The 12,503-nt window shown below is 42.7% G+C and overlaps 1 protein-coding gene and 1 non-coding gene across 2 annotated transcripts; both read right to left on the bottom strand.

The window, feature by feature from the left end:
* Window positions 1-1,479: 1,479 nt before the first annotated feature.
* fem1b (fem-1 homolog b) lies at window positions 1,480-12,070 on the bottom strand. Its single transcript, XM_067436681.1, has 2 exons — window positions 11,019-12,070; window positions 1,480-4,057 (listed from the first exon to the last, which is right to left on the bottom strand). The coding sequence occupies exons 1-2, from the start codon at window positions 11,297-11,299 to the stop codon at window positions 2,422-2,424; spliced, it is 1,917 nt and encodes a 638-aa protein (XP_067292782.1). The 5' UTR covers window positions 11,300-12,070; the 3' UTR covers window positions 1,480-2,421.
* trnaa-ugc (transfer RNA alanine (anticodon UGC)) lies at window positions 6,106-6,177 on the bottom strand. The gene has a single exon. It is a non-coding gene; the product is annotated as a tRNA-Ala (tRNA).
* Window positions 12,071-12,503: the final 433 nt, after the last annotated feature.

Consider the following 12,503-nt stretch of genomic DNA (forward strand, 5'->3'; position numbering starts at 1 on the left):
AAAAATCAATTCACCTATCGCACTATTTTTGTTAATTTAATTTTTTATTTTTTTATTCCAGAATAGATATTACCGGTAATTCAAATGAAATTGCTTTATTTTGGTCCTTGCTTGTAGACGAGGTGGACAGAAGTTATCTGCTTTTCTTCCAACAGAGGGTGAAATGTGTTATCTATGAGTGTTAAGTGACATAATATTATGTAAGATTATTCATATTTACAAAAACGATTCATCACGTCTTTATTTCAGAAACATCAGACTCCATTCTCTTGAATAAGTAATTCCATAACAACTGCATCTATGACATCGTTTCGCCACTAGGTGGGGAAAAATAACTTAAATGATTTTGTTATGAAATAACTTATTCAAGAGAATGTGGAGTATGATGTTTCTGAAATAAAAACGTGATGAATCGTTTTTGTAAATATGAATTATCTTATACATCATGTAAAGTCTGTATGTGTATGATTTCCCCATGATCTAGTGTTGAAAAAATAAATAAATACTACTTTGCAATACATTACAACATCAAATCGCAAAACTTGTAGAATCATAATTCTACAAGTTTTTAAAAAAGAAAGAAACAAACAAAAAAAGTCACAAAACATATCGAATCAGCACCCAAGTAATGTGATAGTATCGAATCGGAAGTTAGGTGTTTCGTCCCAGCCCTAATAGATGACAACATTGGCAAAACCAATCCAGTTCACATCCACGAAAATGACTAAAACGCTTTATTCTGCTGACAGGCCAATAGATGGCGGTCACTTTATAAAAACACATTTTTGTAGTTTACATGGAGATGATGACAGTATTAGTTTAAAAAATAAAATACAATTTAAATGCACTGGAACACTAGTGCTCCAGGAGCAGAATCTCATTGAGCCTCATGTTAAAATGGCCAACTTTACAGCAGAAAAAAACATGTTTACAGCCTGGGACAAATTGTGTTTTTGGCCTATAGGGCGAATTTGACCTTCATAACGACTGTGAGGGGGGTGAACTTTTTTATAACTCACTCGTTTACATTATATAAAGCCTTAAAGTTCTGCATAATTAAGGGCGTGGCCACTTTGAGTGACAGGTGGATTGCCGTTTGTCTGCTGTCTGTTAGTCATCATGTCACCTAAGCTCCGCCCACATCCCGCCTCTTTGCCCATTTTCAGTTATCCGGGAGTGACACGTGGCGATGGCCAGCTCTCTACTTTATGCTTCAAATGGCTCTTCAGAATCCTCTGGATGACATCATGGACACTACATCCATTATTTTTTACAGTCTATGGTCTGAACACGTAATACACAATGTGACATTTTCACAAATTTAAATTTCAAATGTATTTTTTTAAGAACTTGCACTTTGAATCCCGCTTTCAAAAGTTTGCATTTTCAGGCTCCCTAAACCCCTTTGTCGTAAAAATGAACAGCCAGAACGCAATAAACCTTTCATTACTCAAATAAACCACACACAATCTGACAGGTATGTTTAATTTATGTTTTTAATCTTATCTGACTTGGTTTGGAAATAAAAACACGTTGGACAATCCCCAGTATTAAAGAATAAAATATGGCGCAAACACAGAGGGTTAAAACCCTCCACATTCAGATTTGGCCACATTCAAGCACTCAAATACACACACCCACACACACACACACACAGATAAAAGAGGGAAGATATGCTTCTCACACACACTCACAACAGCACCTTCCAGAATAAGGCCCCGTTACTCCAAAAGAGCTCCAGCAAATGTTCAATAACGCAAGTCAGAATTACAGACTTGCTAATTGGCTTTACAGTGACGTCATGTTTAAAAAAAGAAAAAGAAAAAAAGAACCCATAATATTAATAAAAGTTACATTATTAATATTTATAAATGTCCAACGTCTGGTTACAGGCACATTTTAATATTCAATTAAAGAATTAGCCTGGCACAGAGTTTAGCTTTAGGACACCATCACTCGGCTATTGATTCCTTATAAAATATACCTTTTAGACTCTGTTTTAAATAAACCTTTTATAAAATATGTTAAGAAAACCAAATGTTAACAAAAGAGCAGCCTATTTTTAAAAAAAAAGAGCTGTTCACATTGTGATGATGACTAAAGTTCAACACAATAAAATGCTGTTCGTCAAAAGAAGACATTTTCAAAATAAGAGTCTTTAGCACTGCATGTAAATTTGTTTAAAAAAAAAAAAAACAGGATGAAACTGGATATTCCAGTTACTTTGGGATAAAATTCAGCAGTCGGATTTAACATCTCCCAAATGGATCGCCAAAGTAAATTAGGGACATATTTTAGACGTAAAATCCGTGCAGAGTACGTAAACAAGGTCAAATCAAGAGTCTTCGGGCATCGTTTTCACAAGTCAAATCAAACTCCGAAAGCATTAAACCAGATCTGATGGAAAATTAAAAGTACAGGTCAGTGAAATTCAACAAACTCCTCTAAACTTTTGGGAATCTGGTCCCGGTACAAGATCTGATGTTGTTGCACGGCACGAGCCGCCAGGCATTTCAGACTCATCTTCATCTGCGTCTTCAGAAGGATTTCAGAAACGCCCGTTGTGCTTTTGTCAAGCGGGGTTTTCTTTTGCTTGTTGGTCATGTCTGTATGAGCGCCGGCTTCGACGAGGCTGATGATGATGGCGTGGAGGGTCAGGAAATCGCTGATGGGACGGTTGTACTGTACTATGAGATGCAGAGGACTGTTTCCTTCATTGTCCACAGCGTTCACTTGCGCACCGCAGTCTATGAGCAGCTTGGTGACTTGCGCATTGGGGAAACTGCATACGTCATTGGTGTGGAAGTCGTCTACGGGCGTACCGGAGCTGGACGCCAGGTGCAAAAGCGACGACCCCTCTCGGGAACGCGGATCCAGGCGTATTAAATCGTAGATCTGTTTGTTTATGCGCGCTCGCTCTTCTTCGCCGCACTGCGTTTTGGTGGAGATGCAAACCAGGTAGAGGAAGGTAAACACATTGGACTCGTAATTGTCGTTTGCCGGCGGCAACTCTGCTTCTGTGGCGGTTTGCAAGCGTGCCATGCTGCGGCGGATCTCCAGGACACTTGCGCGTAAAACATGCTCTACGTCTGATGCACGGACTGGCTCCTTCAAGTGGACCATTTGCGAGAAAACCTGCGCGAATCTCAAGAGGTCTTTATGCGTGTTGCGGTTTCCTTGCTGGCGTAGGTACAAGGCATGCAGCCACAGTTTGATGCACTGATCGAACTCCATATTGTCGGCGTAAACCGCGCCACGGTATATAATGGGATGGGACACGTCTATGTTATCCGCACCCAAAATTCGCTCGCGAATCATTAGGCCTTCCATGTGCAGCGCGTCACGGTCGTGACGAATGGCCTCAAGGTCTTGCAAACTGCGACATTCGGTCCTCCCTCCGTATGCCTCCACGGGTGACAACAACTCTTTGGCGATGACCCTCTCAGGATCCCGAAATCGTTCCAGCATGGCCAGGTACAAGTAGTGATAAGTCTTAAGAATGTCGTAATTCTCACGGTCATTGGCGAACGAAGCCCCAAGGAGCTCCAAAGCCTCAATTCGGCTGAGAGCATCGCAATCCGCATGGGATAGTAGCAGCTCCACCACATCCGCTTTGCAACTTTCGGCCGCCACCTTGAGGGGTGTCATGCCGTGCCCATTAACCACCATCGCCGCTTGGCATCTCACCAGCTCCTTCACAATGTCCAGATGCCCGGCTTCGGCGGCAAAGTGCAGCGCGGTGGCCCCGCAGTGAGCTTTGGCGTTGGGATTGGCTCCCCGCTCCAGCAGGAAATACACAACGTCGCTGTGGCCCTTATAGGCGGCGATCATCAAACAAGTGTTGTCGTACTTATTGGCGATGCTGATGTCGGCCTTGTGCTCCACGAGGTACCGTACGATGTCCAGCCGGCCGTCAAAGCATGCCGCCCTGAGGGGGGTGGAGTTAGTGAGGGTGGTGTGGTTCACGTTGGCGCTGTGGGAAACCAGCAAACGCACCACCTCGAAATGCCCAGCACCGGCTGCACACCAAAGAGCCGTGGCACCATCGATAATATACCTGTAGGAGTGAGAGACACGTCAGCAATGACATAACGAAACATGGAGCTCTTTTCTTTATTGCAGGGCAGGGGTGGGGAAAGTTGATCCAAATGGACCACTCTCTTGCAGAGTTTAGCTCCAACCGTAATCAAACACACCTAAAGCTAATCAAGGTCTTCAGGATTACTAAAGTTACAGGCAGGTGATTGTTTTTTTCAGGGTTGGAGCCAAACTTTGCAAGAAAGTGGCCCTTCTGGATCAACGTTCCCCACCACTGCTTTGTAAGCTACGCTACTAACTTATAATTACAACAAATGCCAACATCAAGAAGCATAACAGACTGGTTTTTGTACAGCTGAATAACTGGAGGCTTCAGTTGGTCATCAAGCGGCACCTCCCACAGTTTCTGCTGAAGCCAATACGGAAGTGACTTAAACTGTAATTCAGACTCAACACTAGAGACAGGCTTCAGAAGGAGCAGAATCTTTTTTTAGCAGAAATTTACAGCCTGGTACAAATTGTGATTTTGGTCTATACAGCTAATTTTGCCCTTCATGACAACTGTGATGGGGTGTAAACTCATTCGTTTACATTATATAAAGCCTTAAATTTCTGCATAATTAAAGGCGTGGCCACTTTGAGTGACAGGTGGAATGCCTCTGCTAGTCATTGCGTCACCTAAGCTCCGCCCACATCCCGCCTCTTTGCCTATGTTTTGTTATCCAGGAGTGACGCGCGATGACTCGCTGCCAAGATGGCGACGGCCAGCTCGTCTCTACTCTACGCTTCAGAATCCTTTGGGTGACGTCACGGGCACTACGTCCATTTTTTTTACAGTCCATGTTGTTCATTCACTTTCACTGTCTGGAAAAAGAGCAATTCTGCTAAACAACTATTTTCATGTCCCACAGAAGAAAATAAATCATATCGGGTTTGGATGGAACAACATGAGGGTGATGACAGAATTCATTGGGGCGGACTATAGTGTTGTCAAAAGTACCGACCGCGATACCAAATCGGTACTGAAATGTAAAAAATGTGACGCTTTGTGCACTGTTGAGCTGTAATCATAAACCCCTCTGACTTGCCATTGTGCTCACATGCTCAATTGAGTCTGTTAGGGATGTTAACCGATGACTGTTTGACCGATGGTTGACCGTATCAACGTTAACCGATCAAAGTTGTCGGTTAAAAAAAAAAATCTCTAAATTAGGCTATTATAGACAGTGGACTAAACACTACTACCGTTAGCCATCTCATTACGAAATCTTTGTGTGAAGTGAACAAATCCCTCACACTCAATTTTTCATAACTCGCCTGTTTGTACTTAATAAGCCAATAAAAACATTTGGCGCGAGGTCACAGCGTTTGGGTTTGCTCGCTCACAAGGTTTGCAAAATTAAAACAGCTAAAACCCTCGAGGTTAGAGCCGGAGCAGACGACAGTATGAAGCGTCATTCCGCTTAAGATGGGCTTACATTTGGAGATATATTACATCTACATTTCAGTGGTAACACATAAGGTGTTGATCATCATCTTTATTATTGTTAAGCGCTACCTCGAACTAAAGCGGCGTGTCTTCGGAGCTGTCATTTTCTTAAATGAGCCGCGGCAATGTTTCAAATTCAAGCTTCTTATGCAAGACAAACGCCTTTATTTTCAACGCGATCACCTTGTACCCAAACTATTTTGAAACTTAGGAGCCATTGTCCTCCGAATACAAACAAGCTCCTCAGCGCCGCTTTTGCGGGACTCGTGTTTCGCGCTGGGCGCCAGGACAGTGTGTGTGTGTGTGTGTGAGAGAGAGTGGGAGCGCGGCTCGCGGCTGTTTTTCAAATAGCGCAGCATATTTTAAACTAACCGGTTAACATTTACATTTATGCATTTGGCAGACGCTTTTATCCAAAGCATTTTGGATAAAATGCTTTGGATAAAAAGCATTTGTACACATTTTTTACATTATCGTAAGTTCTTGCTTTCCCTGGGAATCGAACCCATGACTTTGGCGTTGCTAGCGCCATGCTCTACTGGTTGAGCTACAGGAAAGCTACAAAGGATGACTTTCCTTGGAGATGCTGGGGATTGAACCCAGGACCTCATACATGCAAAGCATGCGCTCTACCACTGAGCTACATCCCCTGATTTCAATCCGGCTAATGAGGCTCGGTGGTCTGTCGAGAAAATGTTTAGTTTTCGCCATCCCTAATGTCTGTGATTGGCTACTACGACCAGAGCTTCACAAACATGTAATAAATAAACATCAACGCCACTTTTCACAGAGCGCTTACACAGATACACACAGAGGGTTTGGATGCAGACGTCTATCAGCCTATCGGTGCGCTGGTCGACGCCCACTTGTGCTTTCAAAACACTTTCAAACAGTTCCATGTGTTGATCAGTGTAGCCAATCACAGACACATTTGATGAGCACAATGGCCAGTCAGAGGGGTTTACGGTTACAGCTCAACAGCGCTTCAAGCAGCACATTTTAACATTTCAGTACTGATTTGGTATCGCAGTCGGTACTTTCGACAACACTAGCGGACTATTACTTATACAGAAAATACATACAGAATGCTTTCTGGAATACTAGATTCTGGTTGGTCAATCGTAGAATGTACAATTTACTCATGGAGCCGCATAACCATTTTTGAATGGTCAGCGTTGGCAATTAATGCAGCAAAGATTGATATAGTCAACAGATTTTACATATAGACCTGCCAATCTGTGTGAAAAAATAAAACGTTGCCGTCATCTTTCTAAAATAATTTTTCCAGTCCAGTAATTTGGCTCCAAATCTCAGGGGAAAGTTGTCATGTTGACCCTCCCTCTACAAAACATTGATTACTCTGTCAATATACATCCGTGACATTTAATATTTTGGCTTTCATCCCTATTATTGTTTGTCTTTCTTCTGAAAAAATATTAACAAAACAAATCATTTGAGCTGGTGGAGTTTCTAAAATTCGGTTGACTTAATTCGGAATGACCCAACACGATTTTTAAACAAACAAAAAAACATTTTTTTGATTTATTTTCATACAAAATCATTTCAATGCAAACATATACCATTTTTCTGCAAATTATACACTATGGGAGGAGTGAAAAGCACATTTTTCTATGAGATAATACATCATCTATTCAGTACAGTAACATAACTAAACTTCTGTAGAGAACATGTCAAAAGATTAAAGGGATAGTTCACACAAAAATTAATATTTTGTCATCATTGGTCAGATGGCTCAGTCTGTTGTGATTGGTCTACTCTGCTCTGATTGGTCAGATGACCCAGTCTGTTCTGATTGATCTACTCTGCTCTGATTGGTCAGATGACCCAGTCTGTTCTGATTGATCTACTCTGCTCTGATTGGTCAGATGGCTCAGTCTGTTCTGATTGATCTACTCTGCTCTGATTGGTCAGATGACCCAGTCTGTTCTGATTGATCTACTCTGCTCTGATTGGTCAGATGACCCAGTCTGTTCTGATTGATCTACTCTGCTCTGATTGGTCAGATGACCCAGTCTGTTCTGATTGATCTACTCTGCTCTGATTGGTCAGATGACCCAGTCTGTTCTGATTGATCTACTCTGCTCTGATTGGTCAGATGACCCAGTCTGTTCTGATTGATCTACTCTGCTCTGATTGGTCAGATGGCTCAGTCTGTTCTGATTGATCTACTCTGCTCTGATTGGTCAGATGACCCAGTCTGTTCTGATTGATCTACTCTGCTCTGATTGGTCAGATGGCTCAGTCTGTTCTGATTGATCTACTCTGCTCTGATTGGTCAGATGACCCAGTCTGTTCTGATTGATCTACTCTGCTCTGATTGGTCAGATGACCCAGTCTGTTCTGATTGATCTACTCTGCTCTGATTGGTCAGATGACCCAGTCTGTTCTGATTGATCTACTCTGCTCTGATTGGTCAGATGACCCAGTCTGTTCTGATTGATCTACTCTGCTCTGATTGGTCAGATGGCTCAGTCTGTTCTGATTGATCTACTCTGCTCTGATTGGTCAGATGACCCAGTCTGTTCTGATTGATCTACTCTGCTCTGATTGGTCAGATGACCCAGTCTGTTCTGATTGATCTACTCTGCTCTGATTGGTCAGATGGCTCAGTCTGTTTTGATTGATCTACTCTGCTCTAATTGGTCAGATGACCCAGTCTGTTCTGATTGATCTACTCTGCTCTGATTGGTCAGATGACCCAGTCTGTTCTGATTGATCTACTCTGCTCTGATTGGTCAGATGACCCAGTCTGTTCTGATTGATCTACTCTGCTCTGATTGGTCAGATGGCTCAGTCTGTTCTGATTGATCTACTCTTCTCTGATTGGTCAGATGACCCAGTCTGTTCTGATTGATCTACTCTGCTCTGATTGGTCAGATGACCCAGTCTGTTCTGATTGATCTACTCTGCTCTGATTGGTCAGATGGCTCAGTCTGTTCTGATTGATCTACTCTGCTCTGATTGGTCAGATGACCCAGTCTGTTCTGATTGATCTACTCTGCTCTGATTGGTCAGATGGCTCAGTCTGTTTTGATTGATCTACTCTGCTCTAATTGGTCAGATGACCCAGTCTGTTCTGATTGATCTACTCTGCTCTGATTGGTCAGATGACCCAGTCTGTTCTGATTGATCTACTCTGCTCTGATTGGTCAGATGACCCAGTCTGTTCTGATTGATCTACTCTGCTCTGATTGGTCAGATGGCTCAGTCTGTTCTGATTGATCTACTCTTCTCTGATTGGTCAGATGACACAGTCTGTTCTGATTGATCTACTCTGCTCTGATTGGTCAGATGACCCAGTCTGTTCTGATTGATCTACTCTGCTCTGATTGGTCAGATGACCCAGTCTGTTCTGATTGATCTACTCTGCTCTGATTGGTCAGATGACCCAGTCTGTTCTGATTGATCTACTCTGCTCTGATTGGTCAGATGACCCAGTCTGTTCTGATTGATCTACTCTGCTCTGATTGGTCAGATGGCTCAGTCTGTTCTGATTGATCTACTCTGCTCTGATTGGTCAGATGACCCAGTCTGTTCTGATTGATCTACTCTGCTCTGATTGGTCAGATGGCTCAGTCTGTTTTGATTGATCTACTCTGCTCTAATTGGTCAGATGACCCAGTCTGTTCTGATTGATCTACTCTGCTCTGATTGGTCAGATGACCCAGTCTGTTCTGATTGATCTACTCTGCTCTGATTGGTCAGATGACCCAGTCTGTTCTGATTGATCTACTCTGCTCTGATTGGTCAGATGACCCAGTCTGTTCTGATTGATCTACTCTGCTCTGATTGGTCAGATGGCTCAGTCTGTTCTGATTGATCTACTCTGCTCTGATTGGTCAGATGACCCAGTCTGTTCTGATTGATCTACTCTGCTCTGATTGGTCAGATGGCTCAGTCTGTTTTGATTGATCTACTCTGCTCTAATTGGTCAGATGACCCAGTCTGTTCTGATTGATCTACTCTGCTCTGATTGGTCAGATGACCCAGTCTGTTCTGATTGATCTACTCTGCTCTGATTGGTCAGATGACCCAGTCTGTTCTGATTGATCTACTCTGCTCTGATTGGTCAGATGGCTCAGTCTGTTCTGATTGATCTACTCTTCTCTGATTGGTCAGATGACCCAGTCTGTTCTGATTGATCTACTCTGCTCTGATTGGTCAGATGACCCAGTCTGTTCTGATTGATCTACTCTGCTCTGATTGGTCAGATGGCTCAGTCTGTTCTGATTGATCTACTCTGCTCTGATTGGTCAGATGACCCAGTCTGTTCTGATTGATCTACTCTGCTCTGATTGGTCAGATGGCTCAGTCTGTTTTGATTGATCTACTCTGCTCTAATTGGTCAGATGACCCAGTCTGTTCTGATTGATCTACTCTGCTCTGATTGGTCAGATGACCCAGTCTGTTCTGATTGATCTACTCTGCTCTGATTGGTCAGATGACCCAGTCTGTTCTGATTGATCTACTCTGCTCTGATTGGTCAGATGGCTCAGTCTGTTCTGATTGATCTACTCTTCTCTGATTGGTCAGATGACACAGTCTGTTCTGATTGATCTACTCTGCTCTAATTGGTCAGATGACCCAGTCTGTTCTGATTGATCTACTCTGCTCTGATTGGTCAGATGACCCAGTCTGTTCTGATTGATCTACTCTGCTCTGATTGGTCAGATGACCCAGTCTGTTCTGATTGATCTACTCTGCTCTGATTGGTCAGATGACCCAGTCTGTTCTGATTGATCTACTCTGCTCTGATTGGTCAGATGGCTCAGTCTGTTCTGATTGATCTACTCTGCTCTGATTGGTCAGATGACCCAGTCTGTTCTGATTGATCTACTCTGCTCTGATTGGTCAGATGGCTCAGTCTGTTTTGATTGATCTACTCTGCTCTAATTGGTCAGATGACCCAGTCTGTTCTGATTGATCTACTCTGCTCTGATTGGTCAGATGACCCAGTCTGTTCTGATTGATCTACTCTGCTCTGATTGGTCAGATGACCCAGTCTGTTCTGATTGATCTACTCTGCTCTGATTGGTCAGATGACCCAGTCTGTTCTGATTGATCTACTCTGCTCTGATTGGTCAGATGGCTCAGTCTGTTCTGATTGATCTACTCTTCTCTGATTGGTCAGATGACACAGTCTGTTCTGATTGATCTACTCTGCTCTAATTGGTCAGATGACCCAGTCTGTTCTGATTGATCTACTCTGCTCTGATTGGTCAGATGACCCAGTCTGTTCTGATTGATCTACTCTGCTCTGATTGGTCAGATGACCCAGTCTGTTCTGATTGATCTACTCTGCTCTGATTGGTCAGATGACCCAGTCTGTTCTGATTGATCTACTCTGCTCTGATTGGTCAGATGACCCAGTCTGTTCTGATTGATCTACTCTGCTGTGATTGGTCAGATGGCCCAGCCTGTTTTTGGGTGTACTATCCCTATAACCAAGAAGGTAACAGTTCAAACTCACCCGTCAAATCTGACAGTCCCCGTCTGCTCAGTGTCCACCTTGTAGTGGTCCAAAAGGAGCCGGACCACCTTGTCATGTCCGTTCCGAGCAGCAATAATGAGCGGTGTGGATCTCTGTCCGGCCACCTGGGTCACATACTCCAGCAGGTATCGGGTCTGGACGCTGGAGTGGTTCAGGAGCAGGGCGGCCAGGGTCAAGACTCGCCCCTCACTGGCTGCTTTGTGAACGTACCGGGCCAGGGACTCCAGCCGGGCCAGAGCCGGTACCGGTACCTCCGCCATCTGTGCAAAATTCGCCCACTGATCTCAGAGCAAAACGACCCGCCTCCCATTAAAAACCCCTGCCGGAGCTCTACAGCTCATATATGGAACCAGTGTAGAGTTTCTACCCGACCAACAGCCATTACAGGGGATAAATAGGTTATTAATGTAATATAATCTACTAATATGGATCTTGCATACAAACTAAGAGACTTTTAGTATAACGTAATGACGTCACGTGAGATTTCTGACTATATGAATGTAACCTAAAGGGGACAGGGTGGTATAAAAACCAAAAATAATCTTATATCTTACAAATAGAGGAGTCATAGACTATTACAATCAAATTCTGACGTAAGTCAAATGAATTTCAGCCGGAATTCCCTTTCACTTCTATGAGAAGCGAGAGACTTTTAGTATAACGTAATGACGTCACGCCGGATTTCTGACTATATTAATGAAACCTAAAGGGGACAGGGTGGTATTAATATTGATAACAATCCTATATCTTACAATATATGAGTCATAGACTATTAATATCAAATTCTGACGTAACTCAAATGAGTTTCAGCAGGAATTCTCTTTCATTTCTATTAGAAACGAGTTTACCCGCCGCATTCCTCCACTTTTGCGCTCCGATTTGCTCTGATTTCAGTCCTGTGTCCTTCCGCGATAATGTCCGCCGGTCACTTCAACAGAATTAATGTGGATTTGGCTGATAAACCCGACACTGAATCCGGAATAAAGATCAAATGTGCGCCCAAAGTGTTTGTGTCTTTCACCTCTGCTAGAAACGACGCACGGAAATGAAGTCACCAATAACAGGAAGTGCGACACTGGATTCATGCGACGTCTTTTCAAAATAAAAGTAATTTTAAATATTCTTTTTCTTCTTTTCCTTCTTCTTCTTCTTCTTTTATTTGTATTTATTTATTTATTTTTATTGAGGATAGAACAAGTAACATACAAAGCAATGTGTGGCATTAATTGGTGGCAGGGGATTAGAGTTATATCATATTGCAAACGTTTTAATCCACTATAAACGCCTTAAAGATTGGGGATGATTACATAATTTAGTTTATGTAAACAATATTTAGCCAGCAGTATAAAAAAATGTATTCAAGACCGTTGTTAGCATTGTTTTCATAATACATAATATGATCCCATTGAATAATAATAATAAAATACTACAGTAAACATTATTAGTTATTGTTATTAATATAAA

The sequence above is a fragment of the Pseudorasbora parva genome, chromosome 25 (assembly GCF_024679245.1).
Source record: "Pseudorasbora parva isolate DD20220531a chromosome 25, ASM2467924v1, whole genome shotgun sequence".
In the NCBI taxonomy this organism is placed as follows: Eukaryota; Metazoa; Chordata; class Actinopteri; order Cypriniformes; family Gobionidae; genus Pseudorasbora; species Pseudorasbora parva.

Excerpts from the sequence above, each read along its gene's own strand:
- fem1b (XM_067436681.1), bottom strand. The coding sequence starts at position 11,299 with ATGGCGGAGGTACCGGTACCGGCTCTGGCCCGGCTGGAGTCCCTGGCC. Across the intron at positions 4,058-11,018 it reads GGGACTGTCAGATTTGACGG|GTATATTATCGATGGTGCCA; the intron begins GTGAGTTTGAAC and ends TCACTCCTACAG.